Source organism: Labrus bergylta, chromosome 1 (assembly GCF_963930695.1).
Source record: "Labrus bergylta chromosome 1, fLabBer1.1, whole genome shotgun sequence".
Lineage (NCBI taxonomy): Eukaryota > Metazoa > Chordata > Actinopteri > Labriformes > Labridae > Labrus > Labrus bergylta.
This window is the reverse complement of record NC_089195.1, coordinates 25781968-25798258: the sequence shown is the minus strand read 5'-3', so window position 1 is coordinate 25798258 and position 16291 is coordinate 25781968. Positions and strand designations below refer to the sequence as shown.

Here is a 16291-nt window from a genome sequence, read left to right as displayed (position 1 = left end):
CATCTGTAGTTGTTTTCATCTTTGAAAATCTGAACATTTTGACGACTATGGGACTATTTGCACTTTCCTGCATGAAGTTGTGCATGAAAAGTGGTGCATATGAATTTGAATTAAAAATGGCTGATTTTAGTATTAGTAGAAGTATTCATTTAATTGTAGTTTGGATGGTTCTTTACTTCCCCCAAGAAAGACCAAGTGGGCTGCAACAACCCCCTTTATCTTCTGAATATCGGATTGTACTTTTATGTTTTCATATCTTCAGCCACCATGACATTGAAATTTACCTGATGTAATGTTGATGACAGCTTTAAGTGAAGCAACAACGCCATCTATTGGGTGTCACATATATAGAGCAGTCATGGTTAGTTAGTCACTGTTTGTGAATGTAACCGGCAGCTCTCTGGATTAAAAGCATATGCATTGCTACGTCGTTGTCCGCCTGTTTCATCTCAGGGTTTTACAAACATTACACCTGAGTTATCTAACCACAAGGTAAGGGGCCATCATTTATACACTGTATTTGAAATGCCAATGCACTAAAAAAAACTTGAGGTATAATGCAAGATTAACACCCCTGATTTATAGGCCTAATTGTTGTAGAACAGTTGCCTCACGAATGCCTGCTGGAATGAATTTTCACACACCTTCAGCCCATTTCAAGCAACCAACAATTCCAGTGACAACCTATGTGACTGACTGCTATAATCAAATGAAATATCAAATAATCTTCAAATGAAGTCAACAATGCAACAGTGACCAGAAACTTGCATTACATATCTCTATCAAAAGAGATCAGCATCCCCCCATTTCTCTGCAGTCACAAACCATTGTGCATACAAAACATTTTCATGTCTGCTGCATGAACACTTTAGGCCTACACCAGTTCCTTCAAGTAGACGTACAGAGCAAGCGAGCGAAACACAAGAACACAAGATGCAAAAGTCAAATAAAGCAGCTATTCCAGCTACCCTGAAGTCCCAAACCATATTTACATATTTACAGTCCATGTCCTTTAGGCTGTACCTGAGCAGCACCTGAGCAGTGAGCAGCACCTGAGCAGTGAGCTACGTACTACGGGTGAGCGTATTGCATCATTTTCTGTTCTGTTCTCCTCTGTACTGTGTTACTGTGTACCTGCTCATAGCTTAGCAGTTAGCTTTACAATAGCTTCTTTTTCTGTCTCTCCCTCTCCTGCTCTCTCCTGCTCTACGTGTCAGATGTTAAGTTACTCCTCATCCTCCTTTAGTGATAATGATACATGTAAGAAATGTAGTTTATTTTTAGCTTTGGAGGCTAGGGTGTCTGAGTTAGAGAGACGGCTCCGCACCATTGAGTCAGAGTCATCTTATGCAGCAGTAGTTAGCCAGCCACCTGTAGCCGGTGCGGGCAGACATAGCTTGGCTTCCCCTCCGGTAGCTCCCGAGCAGTGGCTGGGCTACTGTCCGAGGGAAGCATAGTCAAAAATTGAAGCACACGGTTCCCCACCAACCACTTCAAGTTTCAAACAAATTTTCCCCACTCAGCGACACACCCGCTGAGAATAAAACTCTGATTATTGGAGACTCCATAGTCCGAAACGTGAAGTTAGCCAAGTCAGCGGGCATAGTTAGGTGTATACCCGGGGCCAGAGCGGGCGACATCGCATCTCATTTAAAGTTGCTGACAAAGACTAAAGGTAGATTTGATACAATCGTAATTCATGTCGGCACTAATGACTCCCGACTACGCCAGTCGGAAGTCACTAAGATTAATGTGGAGTCAGTGTGTACTTTTGCTAAGACGATGTCGGACTCTGTAGTGTTCTCTGGACCTCTCCCAAATCAGACCAGTGATGACATGTATAGCCGCATGTCTGTCGAGGTGGTGTCCAGCACACGATGTGGGCTTTATAGATAACTGGCAGTCTTTTTGGGGAAAACCTGGTCTGCTAGCTAGAGACGGCATCCATCCCACTTTGGACGGTGCAGCTCTATTATCTAGAAACATAGCAGAGGTTATTAGTCCAAAACCTTGACAACAACTCAGAGTTCAGACCAGGAGGCAGAGCTGCAGTCTTACACGCTTCTATGTGCCTCCCTTAGATCTGTCTCCCAGTCACTATAACTGTAATTCTGAATCGAACTGTAGTTATACTATAGGTACTGTGTCTGTCCCCGGCCCAGACCCGTTTTTATAAGTCATCCAAACATAGAAAAAAAAAGGCGTAAATCGTCAAAATCTCATTAGAATCAAAACTACACATAAAGATTTTGCAAAGAAAATCTGAAAATTCACTGCAGACTTTTGAACATTAGGTCCTTAGCATCCAAATCTCTTTTAGTGAATGATCTGATATCAGATCAGCATATTGATTTACTTTGTTTGACTGAAACCTGGCTGTGTCAAGATGAATATGTTAGTTTAAATGAATCCACTCCTCCCAGTCATTTTAGTACTCATATACCTCGAGACACCGGACGAGGTGGTGGAGTAGCAACAATTTTTAATTCTAGTCATCTAGTTAACCCTCGACCAAAGCTGAATTTTTCTTCTTTTGAAAGCCTTGTTCTTAGTCTTCACATCCAGTCTCAAGAACCTTTCAGCCAGATCTAGTTGTTGTAGTTTACCTCCTGGCCCATATTCTGAATTTCTATCTGAATTTGCAGAATTTTTATCAAATCTAGCCCTTAGCAGTGAAAGAATAATTGTTGTTGGTGACTTCAATATCCATGTGGATGTTGATAATGACAGCCTTAGCACAGCTTTCATGTCACTATTAGACTCTATTGGTTTCACCCAGCGTGTAAACAAACCTGCTCATCGTTTTAACCACACCCTGGATCTTGTTTTAGCTTATGGCATTGAAATCCAAAACCTTAAAGTTTTCCTAGAAAATCCTCTTCTATCAGACCATTTACTTATTACTTTCGACTTTGTCCTACCAGAATTATCTCTGCTTAATAAAAATGTGCTCTCTAGAAGTTTATCTGATAGTGTTGTAGCTAGATTTAAGGAAGCTATTTCAGCTGCTTTTGATTCAGTACCGTGTTTCAACCAAGTTGGAAACTCTTATGATAGCTTTGGTCCCTCTCAGCTAGATCAGTTTGTTGATAGTGCAGTGGATTCGCTGAGAGTTACTCTTGACTCAATAAAAAAGGGGCACCACTCTAAAATCAGAAAACAATAACCAAATATCACAAAATCAGTCTCGAATTGATTAAATACTAATATTATTACTATTTAATAAATAGCTGTATATAAATAAATATAAAGTGTGACTCCGTACATAGTCCCTCACAATCAGCTTAGATCACAATGAACATACACCAGTAATCACAGACAACTGCTCTTTTTTAAATGTATTTAATCAAAATCACATCTCTGCGCGGCCTGTGTCTCTGAGGCGTTTGAATGAAGACAAGTGTACAGATCTATAAGTGTGAGTGTATGTATGTGGCACTGTAGCGGTCTTGGAGTCCCCAGATGCGCGAGTATGTGGGAATGTGTGTGTATGTGTGGGTGGAGAAAGGAAAGAAAAAGGGGTGCCTGACATCACAGGCCCCCTGCTTGGACCCCCTGCAGTTTGCCTACCGGTCAAACAGATCGGTGGACAATGCAGTCAACATGGCAATGAACTACATGCTGCATCACCTCGACTCCCCTGGGACTTATGTTAGGATCCTGTTTGTGGACTTCAGCTCGGAGTTCAGCACCATCATCCCAGATATCCTTCACTCAGCTCACAGTGCCGGCCTCCACCTGTCAGTGGAGCACCAACTTCCTGACAGGAGGCAGCAGGTGAGGCTGGGGAGCATCACATCCAGCACCCGGACAATCAGCACTGGCACCCCTCAGGGGTGTGTTCTCTCCCCACTGCTCTTCTCTCTCTACACCAACAGACACAGACTGTAACGGACAATCGGGAAAAAATCACTGGTGTCGACCTGCCCTCCATCCGGGATTTATACCGGCTCAGGGCCAGGAAACGGGCAAGTAGCATCAGACTCCTCTCATATTAAACACACTCTCTAAAGCTTTTTCCGCCCAGACCTAAGCCTCTTACTTGTTAATTGCTCTGTCCCCGATTGCTGAAAAGGAAAGTCAGACGATTTGGAAGCAGATCCTGTATCTGTTCCAGGGCAGATGAGATGAGTGGCTGCGGTGATTCCACCTGGCACTGGCGGCGTCGATGTGTTCTCCTTTGAGCGGGAAAATGTGCGTAGCAATGTCCTGTTTCTTTACAGGAGTTCATAAGACGCTCTCCGTGATGCTTTGGGAGGGAGGGCGGGAGGGTGTACATGTAACTGTGTAAAATTGGCAATGAAATGCATTGCTCAATTGTCCTCTCATGGCAAAAATATCGTGGGGATTTCTGTAGAAATTTAGATTGTTTTGCCCAGGGGGTTACAATGCACATGTCGTCGCAAGTTGTACCTGAGAAAGAACATTCATAGCCAAGTACAACAGCAGCTACAAAGATTGGCTGGAGGGCCTGGAACAGGGACTTGTTACTCCAGTGACAGTAAGGAGTGCCCTTCAACCCACAGTACCTGAGGGAGCCACATCTGAGAATGATTGTGAGAAAATCTATGAGAGGTGAAGAGTCCGCAGGGAGTGTTGTGGCATTTTCAGTTAAAGCCAAGGGTTTAAGCTTTCAAAATCCTCTCATTTTATTTTTATTTTTTTATTTCTTTAATCTTTAATTTACCACAAAAAATATTTTCGTTTAGATTACATTTCTTTTTCAAGAGAGTCCAGACCATTTCAAGTGAAAACCCTCAGGTTTGGGGAGTTTTCTTTCAAACAATGCTCAGGGTAAGTAGAGGATGTGTTTTAGGCAGCATTAAGTCTAAATGGGTTAAAACAAAACTTTCCGGGAGCACCGGTAGGGTTAGTGCCCTACTTACGGAGGCTATAGTCCTCCCAATCCTGGCTGAGAAGACGATTATTGAAGGGGGAAAATCGGGCCCAAAATTGTCGAGTGTGTAGCCAGCTTTAAAGGCTTTTTGCGAAGAGGCCGATTAGCATAGAAGGGGCCAATTATTCCCAAATGAGTTCATAATGGCTCATTTAACCAGAAAAAAAACCACACTAGCACTGCAGAGCTGTAAGGGGGGCATTTAACTGTCTTTTTGACTCATTTGTACAGGTTAAGTGGACGCAAAGGCCACAAAATACTTTAGTGAATCAGGCCCTCACTCTGTTTTTGTTAGGTAAGTACCATCTTTTGTGACATCATGCATCTGAATTTTATACTTGAAAGGGTAGTTTGACTGCAGGTGTTGTGATTGCTGAATAATTTAGTCTGCACCAATACTCTTTATTTAAATGGAAGGTTCTTATCTTTATCACATCACTTTCGGATCACATGCAACGCCTATTGTGTCCGGACGTCATGGAGGAAGCAACCTGTAAATTCTGCGCAAGTGCCTACAAACACTGTTGAAACTAAGATCAACATTTAATGATTTAATGACTTCTAACAGAGTGCACTACTTCACAGAGGGGGCGGGTGTAGGAGTTGGTTTGAAAAAGGCCCCAGGTCCCCCTACACTTCACACCTTGGTGTGAGGTGTTGCAGAGCATGCTGGGATAGTGTTTCTGCAGGGAATGCTGAGAATCAGTGTTTTTTTTTTGTTGGGCCTTTGTTGATTTCCTAGCTCAAAGTACTCAAATCAGGCTTCTGTATTGGCTACAGGCCGGACCATTGTTTCAACACATGGCGATCTCAACATATAGGTAGCCTATTACAGAAAATGTCTGATGTGTAACAAAACAGGAAGTTGCCATAAATATTTGCAAAGTCATTATTCCCTGCAATTTGGTGTAAGTTTCAACTCTGATCATGCTTCACACTTCAACTGTTTTTCACTGCTGTCCGAGATTATCTTTTCTTCTTCTTTTATTTTGCTGTTAACTTTTTCTTTGACCAGTTCCCTACTTTTCATTTTATCTTCATTCATGTCATGTGCGCCACCGTGAAGAGTCAAGGTAAAAAATAATATAGTTTTTTTGTGGGGGCTTTTATGCCTTTATTTGAGAGGACAGTGGATAGAGTAGGAAATTAAGTAGAGATAATGTGGAATAACATTCCACGGGACAGACTTGAACCTGCTGGTTGCCAGCTTAGAGTACTAAAGCCTCCTTACATAGAGCATGACCTACTGCTAGGCCACCGGCACCCACTATATTTGATTTTTATCTTTATTCAGGTCAGTGGTTTTTTACTGTTGTATAAAACGCATCAAATCTAGAACACATACCACATAATATGAGGCCGATTCCTTATCACACTGGCCCAGGTGTGATTCTGTCCTTAGGTTCTCACTTTCCCATATTTCCTCATTTTATCACCTGTCCAATCAAAAAAGGCAAAAGCCAAACAAACACTTCTTTAAATAAAAAGCTTTAAAGCCTCTTCAGTAAATAGATTGGGGAGGAAAGTGAGTTAAACATTAGACTTTCAATCAGCATACCAGGTTCGGGTCCCATAAGAAACCAACACAGAATGACTCAGATTAGCCACAAACATCACCTTTTTGTTAGGTTTAAAAAAGATAACGGTTTGGGCCAAAAACAATGAAAAGTCAGCTTTGACTTTTGTTTTCAACATCAGTCTTATAGTGAAAGGAAAAAATCAGCATGTGAAAGAGTTTGGTACCTTGTGTATATATCACTTAATATGATTATTACTGCTTTAAACTTTTATATTTATAGCTATGAAATATACTGGTTTGTCTTCTCCTGATTTTTAAAAAGATGTACCTTTTGAACCCGTAATTTGACCATAAAATGCAATGGTTTTCTTGTGAAATGCCAAAGAGATCCTGGAGTTATTCTTTATAAATGTGGATTATTTCCAGTGAAACAAGTACAACGACTGTTTTACCCACGTTTGTTTTCACATAACTGAAAAATGCAGTATGGCCAGTTACTGACAGAGACTTCTGTAGAATTTACCTGCTTCAACTTGAGGCTCACTGTCAATTCAACAAAGGAATTTGATCTGAAAAAAACTTAATTTAGCCCTTGTAGTTTCCCATGAAAGAATAATCAACTTGCAGAGGGTTGTTATTCTTCAATAGCAGATTTCTGTAAGATCTGATCTGTGTCTCTGAATATATGCAGGTTGTTTTTAAAACATGTAAAGGTGTGGTTTAGGTGAAGTTTGCAAGCAGACCAAGCAGGAGCAGCAGCATGAAGGTAAAGACGTTTAAGTCTTCTGTAATAAAACGGGCTGGGGATAAGTGCCATTGCTCTTTATTTCAATCTTAATGAAGAGAGAAGCTTTCCTTATCTGCTGCACTCTCATGCTGACTGAACGCTATTCTGTCCATATTAAGATGATGAGTGAGGAGTGATGGGCCCCAGGCTGATTTTATCCCTGGTTATATTTTTAAACGTATAATGTCCAAATAATATTCACAGACTTCAATAACAGAATATTTATTTTGAAGTCATAGGTAAAATTGTTTTCCTGCCAACGAAAATCGCTCTTTATCCCAACTGCGAGTGGCTATCGGTACCGTGGTTTTGAACCAGATGCTTTTTGCATTGAGGCCAACTAACATAGAAGGGTCAAACTATTCCCAAATGAGTTCATAATGGATCATGTAACTAGAAAACAACACTAGCACACAGAGAGACAGTTTAACTCTGCAGTGCAGTTAGGGAGGCAACCGTCTTTTGTACAGGTTTAGTGGGCGCAAAGGCCACGCAAATACTTCAGAGAATAAGTCCCTCACTTATGTTTATTTGTGAATGAAGTGCGACTCATAGCGACATGCTGCATCTGAATGTTATACTTGAATGGGTAGTTTGACTGTTGGTGTTGTCATTGCTTAACCATTTAGTCTACATTGATACACTCATTATTTAAATGGAAAGTTCTTTATTATCTTGAGTATTTAAATAATGTTTTTTGGAATTAACACTAATAATACTTTAAAAGAATGGTCCAGATCTGCACTGTATGTAAAGTGTCATGAGCAACTTTTTTTATTGAACTATTTTTAAAATCATGAATTGTTTGATGGATTAAAGTGCTGCATTTGGACATTTTTTCGATTATTTCCCAATAGTTTTTTGTTTTGTATTTGGTGTTCATACTAACATTTCATCACCTTAGTTGACTATTACTTGACACGCCCACCGATCTGTATGTATAAAAGAGGATGATTACTTTGGTGTAAGGAGCAGTTCATCCCTGCAGGAACTTCTAGGCTTCATTTAAGGTAAGAGACATGCTTTACAACATGATTCCAATTGGAAACAATTGGACTGATACAGATAGACGACAAACACAGACTCAATATCAGGTCTTCTGAGTATTTTAACGTTTTTGTTTCACAGTTAAAACAACCAGTGCTGAAAATATAGTAATTATTTGCTTCCTCCTCAGGGATTCTTCTGCTTTTGAGGGTGAAAATGGCAAATTATGAAGTGACTGTCTCCACTGGCAATCTCCTCTATGCCAACACTTTCAACAATATCTACATTAAGCTGGTGGGGACAGATGGGGAGAGCAATCACACCTGGCTCCTGAACATCTCAGGGCCTTTAGCCTTCAACACTGGAGCAGTAAGTGTAAAATATTCTTCTCTATGTGTAACGTTTAGCTTGACTAAAATAAAGTTTCCTTCCTAATAGCAGTATACCAGCTCCTTGTCTACAGTGGGTCTGTGGATATTGCGTGATTACATGCTCAACTGTCTCGTGTCAAACATACGGGGATGTTTACCAATGATCTTTTCTATTTTTCAGGTGTAGGCCTATGTCCGAAATGCATTCTTGTTATTTTTAATTATAAGATATATAGGCTACTTTATTAATTAATCCCACGAGGGGAAATGCAATTATGTCTTTGATTTCTTCTTTTCTGTGACTTAGGCCTACTGCCATATTTACTTCTGACTTTGTTGCTACTTCCTTTGCAAATCTTTCCTTATCCAAATTTAAGCTAAGTAAATCCCAATAGTTCCCAGCTTTGAAGACAGATAAATCATCATTAATTCATTTGATAGACATTTTGCTGAAATCTGGATTGATGAATGAAATCCCATACTCTGTCATTCTTTGTTTTGTTTGCATCAGTGCATACTTTAAGATAATCAGCAGTCTTCCTGTGTTCTTGTGCAATGTTTCTCTAAATGTAATCCCCAGTCTTTGCTTATCCGTCCTCTATAATGCCTGTCCATTTTCTCTCATTTACTTGGCCAATACTGCCCCCTTGTGGGGATTCAGTACACTATAGCCTTTGTGAAGAAACATTCCATACAACTATAGTGCTGTTGTTGTAAATTTATCACGAAAGCTGACTCCGAATTTTATAAATATAATTCTTCAGGCAATGCTCACAAATGTGACCAAATGTCAATAAATCCTAACAATGAGTTATATTAAAATATTTTGTGCAAACGTTTGAGTTGTCCAATATTATGTTTTCAGTATTTGTATGCCAATTACAGGTGGGTGTTAGCTAAGTTTTTGGTATTCAAATACATTTTATCTAACCTCATTTCTGTCATTACTCAAGGAGTCTACTTTCACCCTGTCCTGCACTAACTCCATTGGAAAGCTGCTCCTGATAGAGCTGAACAAACATCCGGTCATAGTTTTCCCTGAAGACGCCTGGTTTCCTAACAAGGTGGAAGTGAAATCCCCTGAAGGACAAACTTTCAACTTTCCGATCTACCGCTGGATCACTGACAGTGAGGTGCACCTTTACAGGGATGGAAAAGGTTTGTACTGTTCACTTACCACTGACAACATTTAAATATCTATCTATCTATCTATCTATCTATCTATCTATCTATCTATCTATCTATCTATCCATCAATCCATCCATCTATATATCTATCTGTCTATATGCCTTCAGTTTAACAGCTCCTATGCTTTGGAACACCCTCTCCATGTTCATTCAAAAAAAATTAAGCACCAACCAGCCTTAACTCGGCCTTTCAATCTGTCTAACATCCTTCGCTACCTGTCTAAGTTTTGCTTTTGTTTTGATTTTTGTTTGGTCCATCCACCATGTAAAGTGTCTTTGGGTCCCTTGAAAGACATTCAATCTATTATTACTATTATTGTAGTATTATTGTGTTTTTCTCTCTAAGCTCTTTTGGTCTATGAAGACACCCATCCTCTTGGCAAGTACAGTCGGGAAAAGGAGCTAAAGGAGAGAGAGGAAGCCTATCAGTGAGCACTGAGAGCATTTCATTTTAATTTCCTCGAAAAAATGCATGTAAAGCAATTCAACCTTTGAATAAATATAATTATTTTCATAACCATAAATTCATAACCTTGTGCAATTGTGAGACCTGTCAGGTTGTATCTGAATCTATTATATATATTAATAAAACACATCAATTAATGAAGAAACTGTATACACTGTATGTCCAGTATAGCACGCTTCCTCTAAATTAAAACTCCAGAAACTAGATTATCTCAACTTGTACATTTTCTAAATCTGATTTTCTCTGTTTTCCCAGATGGCATGTGTATGAACAGGGAATCCCCCGATGCATGAAGGCAGAAAACACTGAGTCTCTGCCTTTGGAGGTCCATTTCTCCTTCACCAAGACTACAGAGTTTCTCTTCACTGCAGCTCAAGGGTGAAGTCCATAAATTCTAACAGCAATCTATTAATAAATACAACTATGTTCATTCCTTGCTACCTATTTAGCGACACTATTAAATATATGTCTTTTTGCATATATTTCCTAGGTTGATTGAGCTGAAACTGGATGGTCAGGGTGATTGCACAGAGAAGTGGACTGACATGGATAGTATCTACCGGGCATTCTGCTGCAAAATCACTGACATATCAGGTATTTCTCTATTATCAAGCTTGCACTTCATACAGTTACAGGTCACCAATGGTCCGATCACCTACGTTAAAAAAAGTTGACCCGCCAGCCGAGACCAACTTGATGTTTAAACATCACCTTTGATCAGGGTTCTCACAAAAGTTGATAATAAATTGAAGGTTTGGACTACAGGTAGTATGATTTGTCTTTCATCAAGACCACCCACAATGGGCATTAACAGGTTCCAATTGATAGAACAGGGGGGAAAGGTCCTCTTAGAAATCATACTAGTATGGATCCATGACTTCTGCAATAAAATGAAGTTGTCTCCTCACTTTTTCATGTCTAATGAAGGGCTAGGGCCTGAAACATTTGGTGATGAATTGGAGCCATTTCTGCTGTGTAGAATAAGTCTTCCTATTGTCTTTATTCCTGAGATAAACTTCAGATATTACGAAAACAAAAAACTGACCAAAGACTGTCTTTGGATTTCTTGTGAAAAATTAGGTATTAGGTAACTAATGTATATATATATTTTTTTATAGAAAACTACTAATTGTATTCATTTCTTATGTTTTTGACTCTGAATTATGTGAAACACATTGTTTGTTAATTTTCTATATCACCTGCAGTCCTGTCACAATTTAACAGTTAATCTGAAACTGAATTAAAAGCCCGCTTCCTTTTCCAGTCTATGTCCAGAAACATTGGAAGGAGGATGAATTTTTCGCCTACCAGTTTCTAAATGGCGTCAACCCCATGCTGATCCGACGCTGTTCCGCCATACCAAAGAACTTTCCAGTCACTGAAAGCATGGTCTTCATCCATGGTCCACATACCCTGGAAGAGGAATTAAAGGTGATTGTGATGCCTTTTATGGGTCTTAGTATTAGAAAGATACAGTTCCCTGATGACATGATAATTATGGACCTGCAAGTCGCACTTACATTTCCAATCCATATTTGTACTTCACAATGTATGAGTAAAATAAATTATTTTCCTGACTAAAATTTCAAACAGAATGAAAACATATACCTGTGTGACTACAAGCTTTTGGATGGAGTGGAAGCAAACACCATCAACGGAATAAAGCAGTACTTGATGGCTCCCCTCGTCCTGCTCCAAAGAACACCAGATGACAAGCTGATGCCGATCGCTATTCAGGTGAGAGTGACAGAAGAGCTGTAAAGCAGTAGAGAATTTGTAAATTATTATTTATATATTCCTAAAATTCTAGCTAGTTCTATATAGCTGCTATTATTTCCTCTTGGAACTGCAAGTTTCTTTTTTTGTCCAAGCTGAAACTTACCTGGCTGAGAATTTAACTGCAGTTCCATGATTGACCACTTGGGTTTAGCTTATAAACATGGCCAATCCCCTTTACTTGTCATTTTAAAAAAAAAACAACATAGGAAAAAAAATAGGAAAAGATTTCTCTCCAGCCATTTTGTCTCTTCATGACCGCTTTGATTGATGAGGGATGTTTCTGGCTGCAGAAGGAGTCACTGAACGTATTTGCGGGTTTGTGTCGTTGGTGTTGGCTGGCGCTCCTGCTATTACATTGTGTTAAATTCAAGTATGGAAAACATCAGCAAATACACCCACAACATTTATTTAGGTGCTGAGTTGGAGAAAATGACTAGATAAGATGCACAAAGACTTGCAACACTATGGCTCCCACTATACAGTACCTGATGAAGAGTCCTGTTGGTCTCCAAACATTGTTTTGTTTAATGGGTATAGCAACTATATAAGTATATCTTTGGGAACCATAGTGTAGTCTTTGTGCGTCTTAAATTCAAGTATGACTTTTTGGCTTTATAGCACTAACTAGCAGGTATACTTCAGTCTCCATACTTCACTGTACAATTTCCAATAAACGGGCAAACATACAGACTTAAGATGGTTGTTCATCATGTTTAATCAGTGATTTTAATGTATTGAATGACTGGAATTACATACATCTCACTTTCTTCCCCTGTAGCTGAAGCAGACTCCTGGTGACAACAATCCCATCTTTTTTCCTACTGATTCTGAGTACGACTGGTTGATGGCCAAGATTTTTGTGAGAAGTGCAGATTTCAACTTCCATGAACTCAATATTCACCTGCTGCGCACACATCTGCTGGCTGAAGTTTTTGCTGTATCTCTACTGCGAAATGTGCCCATGGTGCATCCACTGTACAAGGTGACACGCAAGATGGAACACTAAACTTACTGTCGTTTTTTCCAACTTGCTGATGTTTGAATCTTCCAAAGTTGATGAACCATGTTGTTCAAATGTGCACTGTGCAGTCAATGTTTATAAGTATTATAAAAATATGAAATATTTATCTTGTTTCCAAGAAATAATTTTACTGAGTGTAACATTATTTAATCTTTCCCTCAGCTGCTCATCCCTCACACTCGCTACAGCCTGCAGATCAACCTCATGGCTCGAAATCGGCTCATTTCTAAGGATGGTACTTTCACAAAGGTAGGAAAAGACCAACACTGCACGCTCAGTAACCTTAACAATGTTTTTTTAAGCATCAATAACATGTCCAGTAACTGTATTAAACAGTATTCAATGTATACTGGTTTCTAGTACACAGCTTGTGGTGGAGAGGGTATGTTCACAATCCTGAAGAGATCAATGGCCTCAATGACCTACAGCTCCCTCTGCATACCAGATGACATCGCTGAGCGTGGGATGGAGGCTGTACCCAACTACTACTACAGGGATGATGGACTCAAGCTTTGGGATATCATCCACAAGTATTTAATTTCAATTTTGCATTTTGTTTGCTACTAGTGTTGGAGCAAAATTAAGAATTCAGATTATCTTTATTGTCCCACAAGGGGAAATTTGTTGTACAGCAGGATCACACAGAAAGACAACATCAACAGTAAAACAGTGCAAGTATGGCTTGCATTTAGGTTGCAACTCATATCATACAAAATAGTCTTAAAAGAACAGGAAAAGGACATATATGGCTTAAATTATTTGTTTATGGTCCTTCAAATTAGTGTCTTACTAATGCAGGTGTATTAAAATGTATAATTCATCCCAAAGTATTCTTGATGAAACTTTCCCATGTTTCTTAAAGGTTTGTGAAGGGAATCCTCAACTGCTACTACAAGAGCGATGCTGACGTCGAGAAAGACTCTGAACTGCAGAAGTGGATTTCAGACATTTTTGTAGAGGGATTCCTTTCCAATGCAAAGACAGGTGTGCTATCATAAAAACTCTTATCTTTATCTTCATAAATATGTATATTACTTTAATTAACTTATATAGACACCTTTATATCATGCAGTTTATTCTCCCCGATTCACAGGAATTCCCCAGGGCTTTTCCACCGTGGCTGCGTTGGTCAAGTTTGTCACCATGGTGATCTTTACCTGCTCGGTACAGCACTCAGCTGTGAATTCTGGACAGGTAAATCTATTTAATGATGTTTTATTTCTTTTGGAATGGTTTGATTAGAATTTGCATTTTTCTTTGAAGCGAAGAGATTGAAGCCAAACCTCACCAGGTCCATTGTTTTAAACCAATCCTTCACTATTTTAAACAATTGATGTTGTGTTTTCCTTCCCTTCCATAAAGACACTTTAACTAAACGTTGGAGCATAAATAACGTACGACAATGCAGGAGATAAATGTGGAAAAAACACCTTCATTGACTGCTTGGGTTCATACTGAATTATTTCATAAAGTCAAGGGCAGACTGTCGATAAGCCTGGCTTGGCGCTGCTCTTAGAACTATAAACATACAAATTACATTTTGCTACCTGGCTTAGACATTTTATTTATTAGCATGTTCATAGTACTTTGCTTCAAAAAGTAATAATCAGGAACCGTTCAATCATTCATTCATTGCAGTATGACTATGGTGCCTGGATGCCTAACACTCCCATCTCCCTGCAACTTCCTCCACCAACCACCAAGGGGACAACAAGTGAGGCCACCATGCTGGAGACGTTCCCTGATGTCAATGTGACAGTTCAGGGGATGGCCATCATGCATCTTCTCAGCAAGCAATCCACTGACTTTGTAAGTGCAACGACCTCTTGAAAAGTTTACATGAATCAAACGTATACCTGAGATGTTTCAAGTAGGTTCATATTTCTTTGAAGAAAAATTACATGGATGTCATGGCAGCACAGCAGACTGTAATAGAAGGACAATCGAGCTTACGAAAGAAATTCTGATAACTTCTTGCAGCTGTACAATGTTTATCAAATGATCTATAGCCTATGTTTGTTATCATTTAAAATTAGATGGGAACAAAAAAAAACCTTATAAATGTATCATTGGTGTCATCAGGTCCCCCTTGGCCACTATCCGGACGAGCACTTCTTTGAGAAGATTCCCTGCAAGCTGATTAAGGAGTTTCAAGGAGACCTTGAAATACAAAGTGTAATCATCAAAGTCAGAAACGAGAATCTGGATGTCCCATACACATACATGAACCCAACTGTGGTGGAAAATAGTGTGGCTATTTAAATATGTGAGTGACCTCCTTGGCAAATCCAGCTTCATCTTATCTGAAGTGGAAAAAAGGAGAGCCTTTAGTGGAAAGAAATCATTGTATATATTATGATCATTTATGGTTATAGCACTTATGTGCAGCTTTCATTGAAAATGTGGGATTGAGAGCTTCTTTGTTTGTCAATGATTAAACAGGCCTTCTAATCAAAGTATTTTTGGGAAAAAAATGATTTTGCCTTCACACTTTAAAACTTAAGAAGTACTCTGTGCCTCATGGCATACTGTTAGAATGACTTGTGCATTATTTTAGGGACATAAGAGTGGGGTTAAATCAAGGAAAATGGTGAGTTGCAGTAATCTTAAAACTGTGAAACTGTACTGTACATGCTTTGTCTATATTTTCAATGGGGAAAATTCAAGGGGGTCAGGTTACTGTCCTGAAAACTGCCTACTTTCTTTCCTGCCACTTTTGGCTAGGTTCCTACCAAGACAGATGGCAAAATCATACAGCAGTTGGTCCATACTTTAGTTCAAGAATGTTCTTTCAATTTTTACTTTTAATAAAAATATATTCAAATAATTTATGGATGTTGTGTTTTACGTCACTAACAACTTATTTTCTTGGATACTGAGAATCTTATGTCCTGTAAGTACTTTCAGTTCCAACATGACTTTCAGCAAAAAGTCCAGTGTTGAATTAACTCCCAGAGTTGATTTTAACCCTTTTTCAGGGTTTATATAGCTCCACACTTTTTAGAGTCAAATTAACACTTTTAAAATAGTTAAACATTTAACATTGAGAGAGTTCCCTTTTCAACTCGCTAAACAGAGTTAAAATAACACTTAGGGATTAGAAAAGTAACTCTGCTACGACACTTATTTTCTACCTGACTAGTGTCAGTTTCTGTTGGGGTTGTATCAAGTCAACTTTGGTTATATTCGTTAATAATTATATTTACTTATTAATCATATAAATAACAATATCATTAAACTATGTTTAATCTCGTTTGGGGCACCAACCTGTAATCAG

The 16291-nt window shown here is 39.1% G+C and overlaps 1 protein-coding gene across 1 annotated transcript; it reads left to right on the top strand.

Annotated features, from left to right (window-relative positions):
* The first annotated feature begins 8068 nt into the window (after nt 1–8068).
* Nucleotides 8069–15841, top strand: LOC110003895 (polyunsaturated fatty acid lipoxygenase ALOX15B-like). Its single transcript, XM_065957715.1, has 15 exons — nt 8069–8213; nt 8381–8559; nt 9515–9719; nt 10095–10176; nt 10470–10592; nt 10705–10808; nt 11479–11645; nt 11808–11951; nt 12772–12975; nt 13177–13263; nt 13375–13544; nt 13877–13998; nt 14108–14208; nt 14653–14823; nt 15097–15841. Exons 2-15 carry the CDS (start codon nt 8407–8409, stop codon nt 15274–15276), a joined length of 2013 nt encoding a protein of 670 aa, XP_065813787.1. The 5' UTR covers nt 8069–8213; nt 8381–8406; the 3' UTR covers nt 15277–15841.
* The last annotated feature ends 450 nt before the right edge of the window (nt 15842–16291 follow it).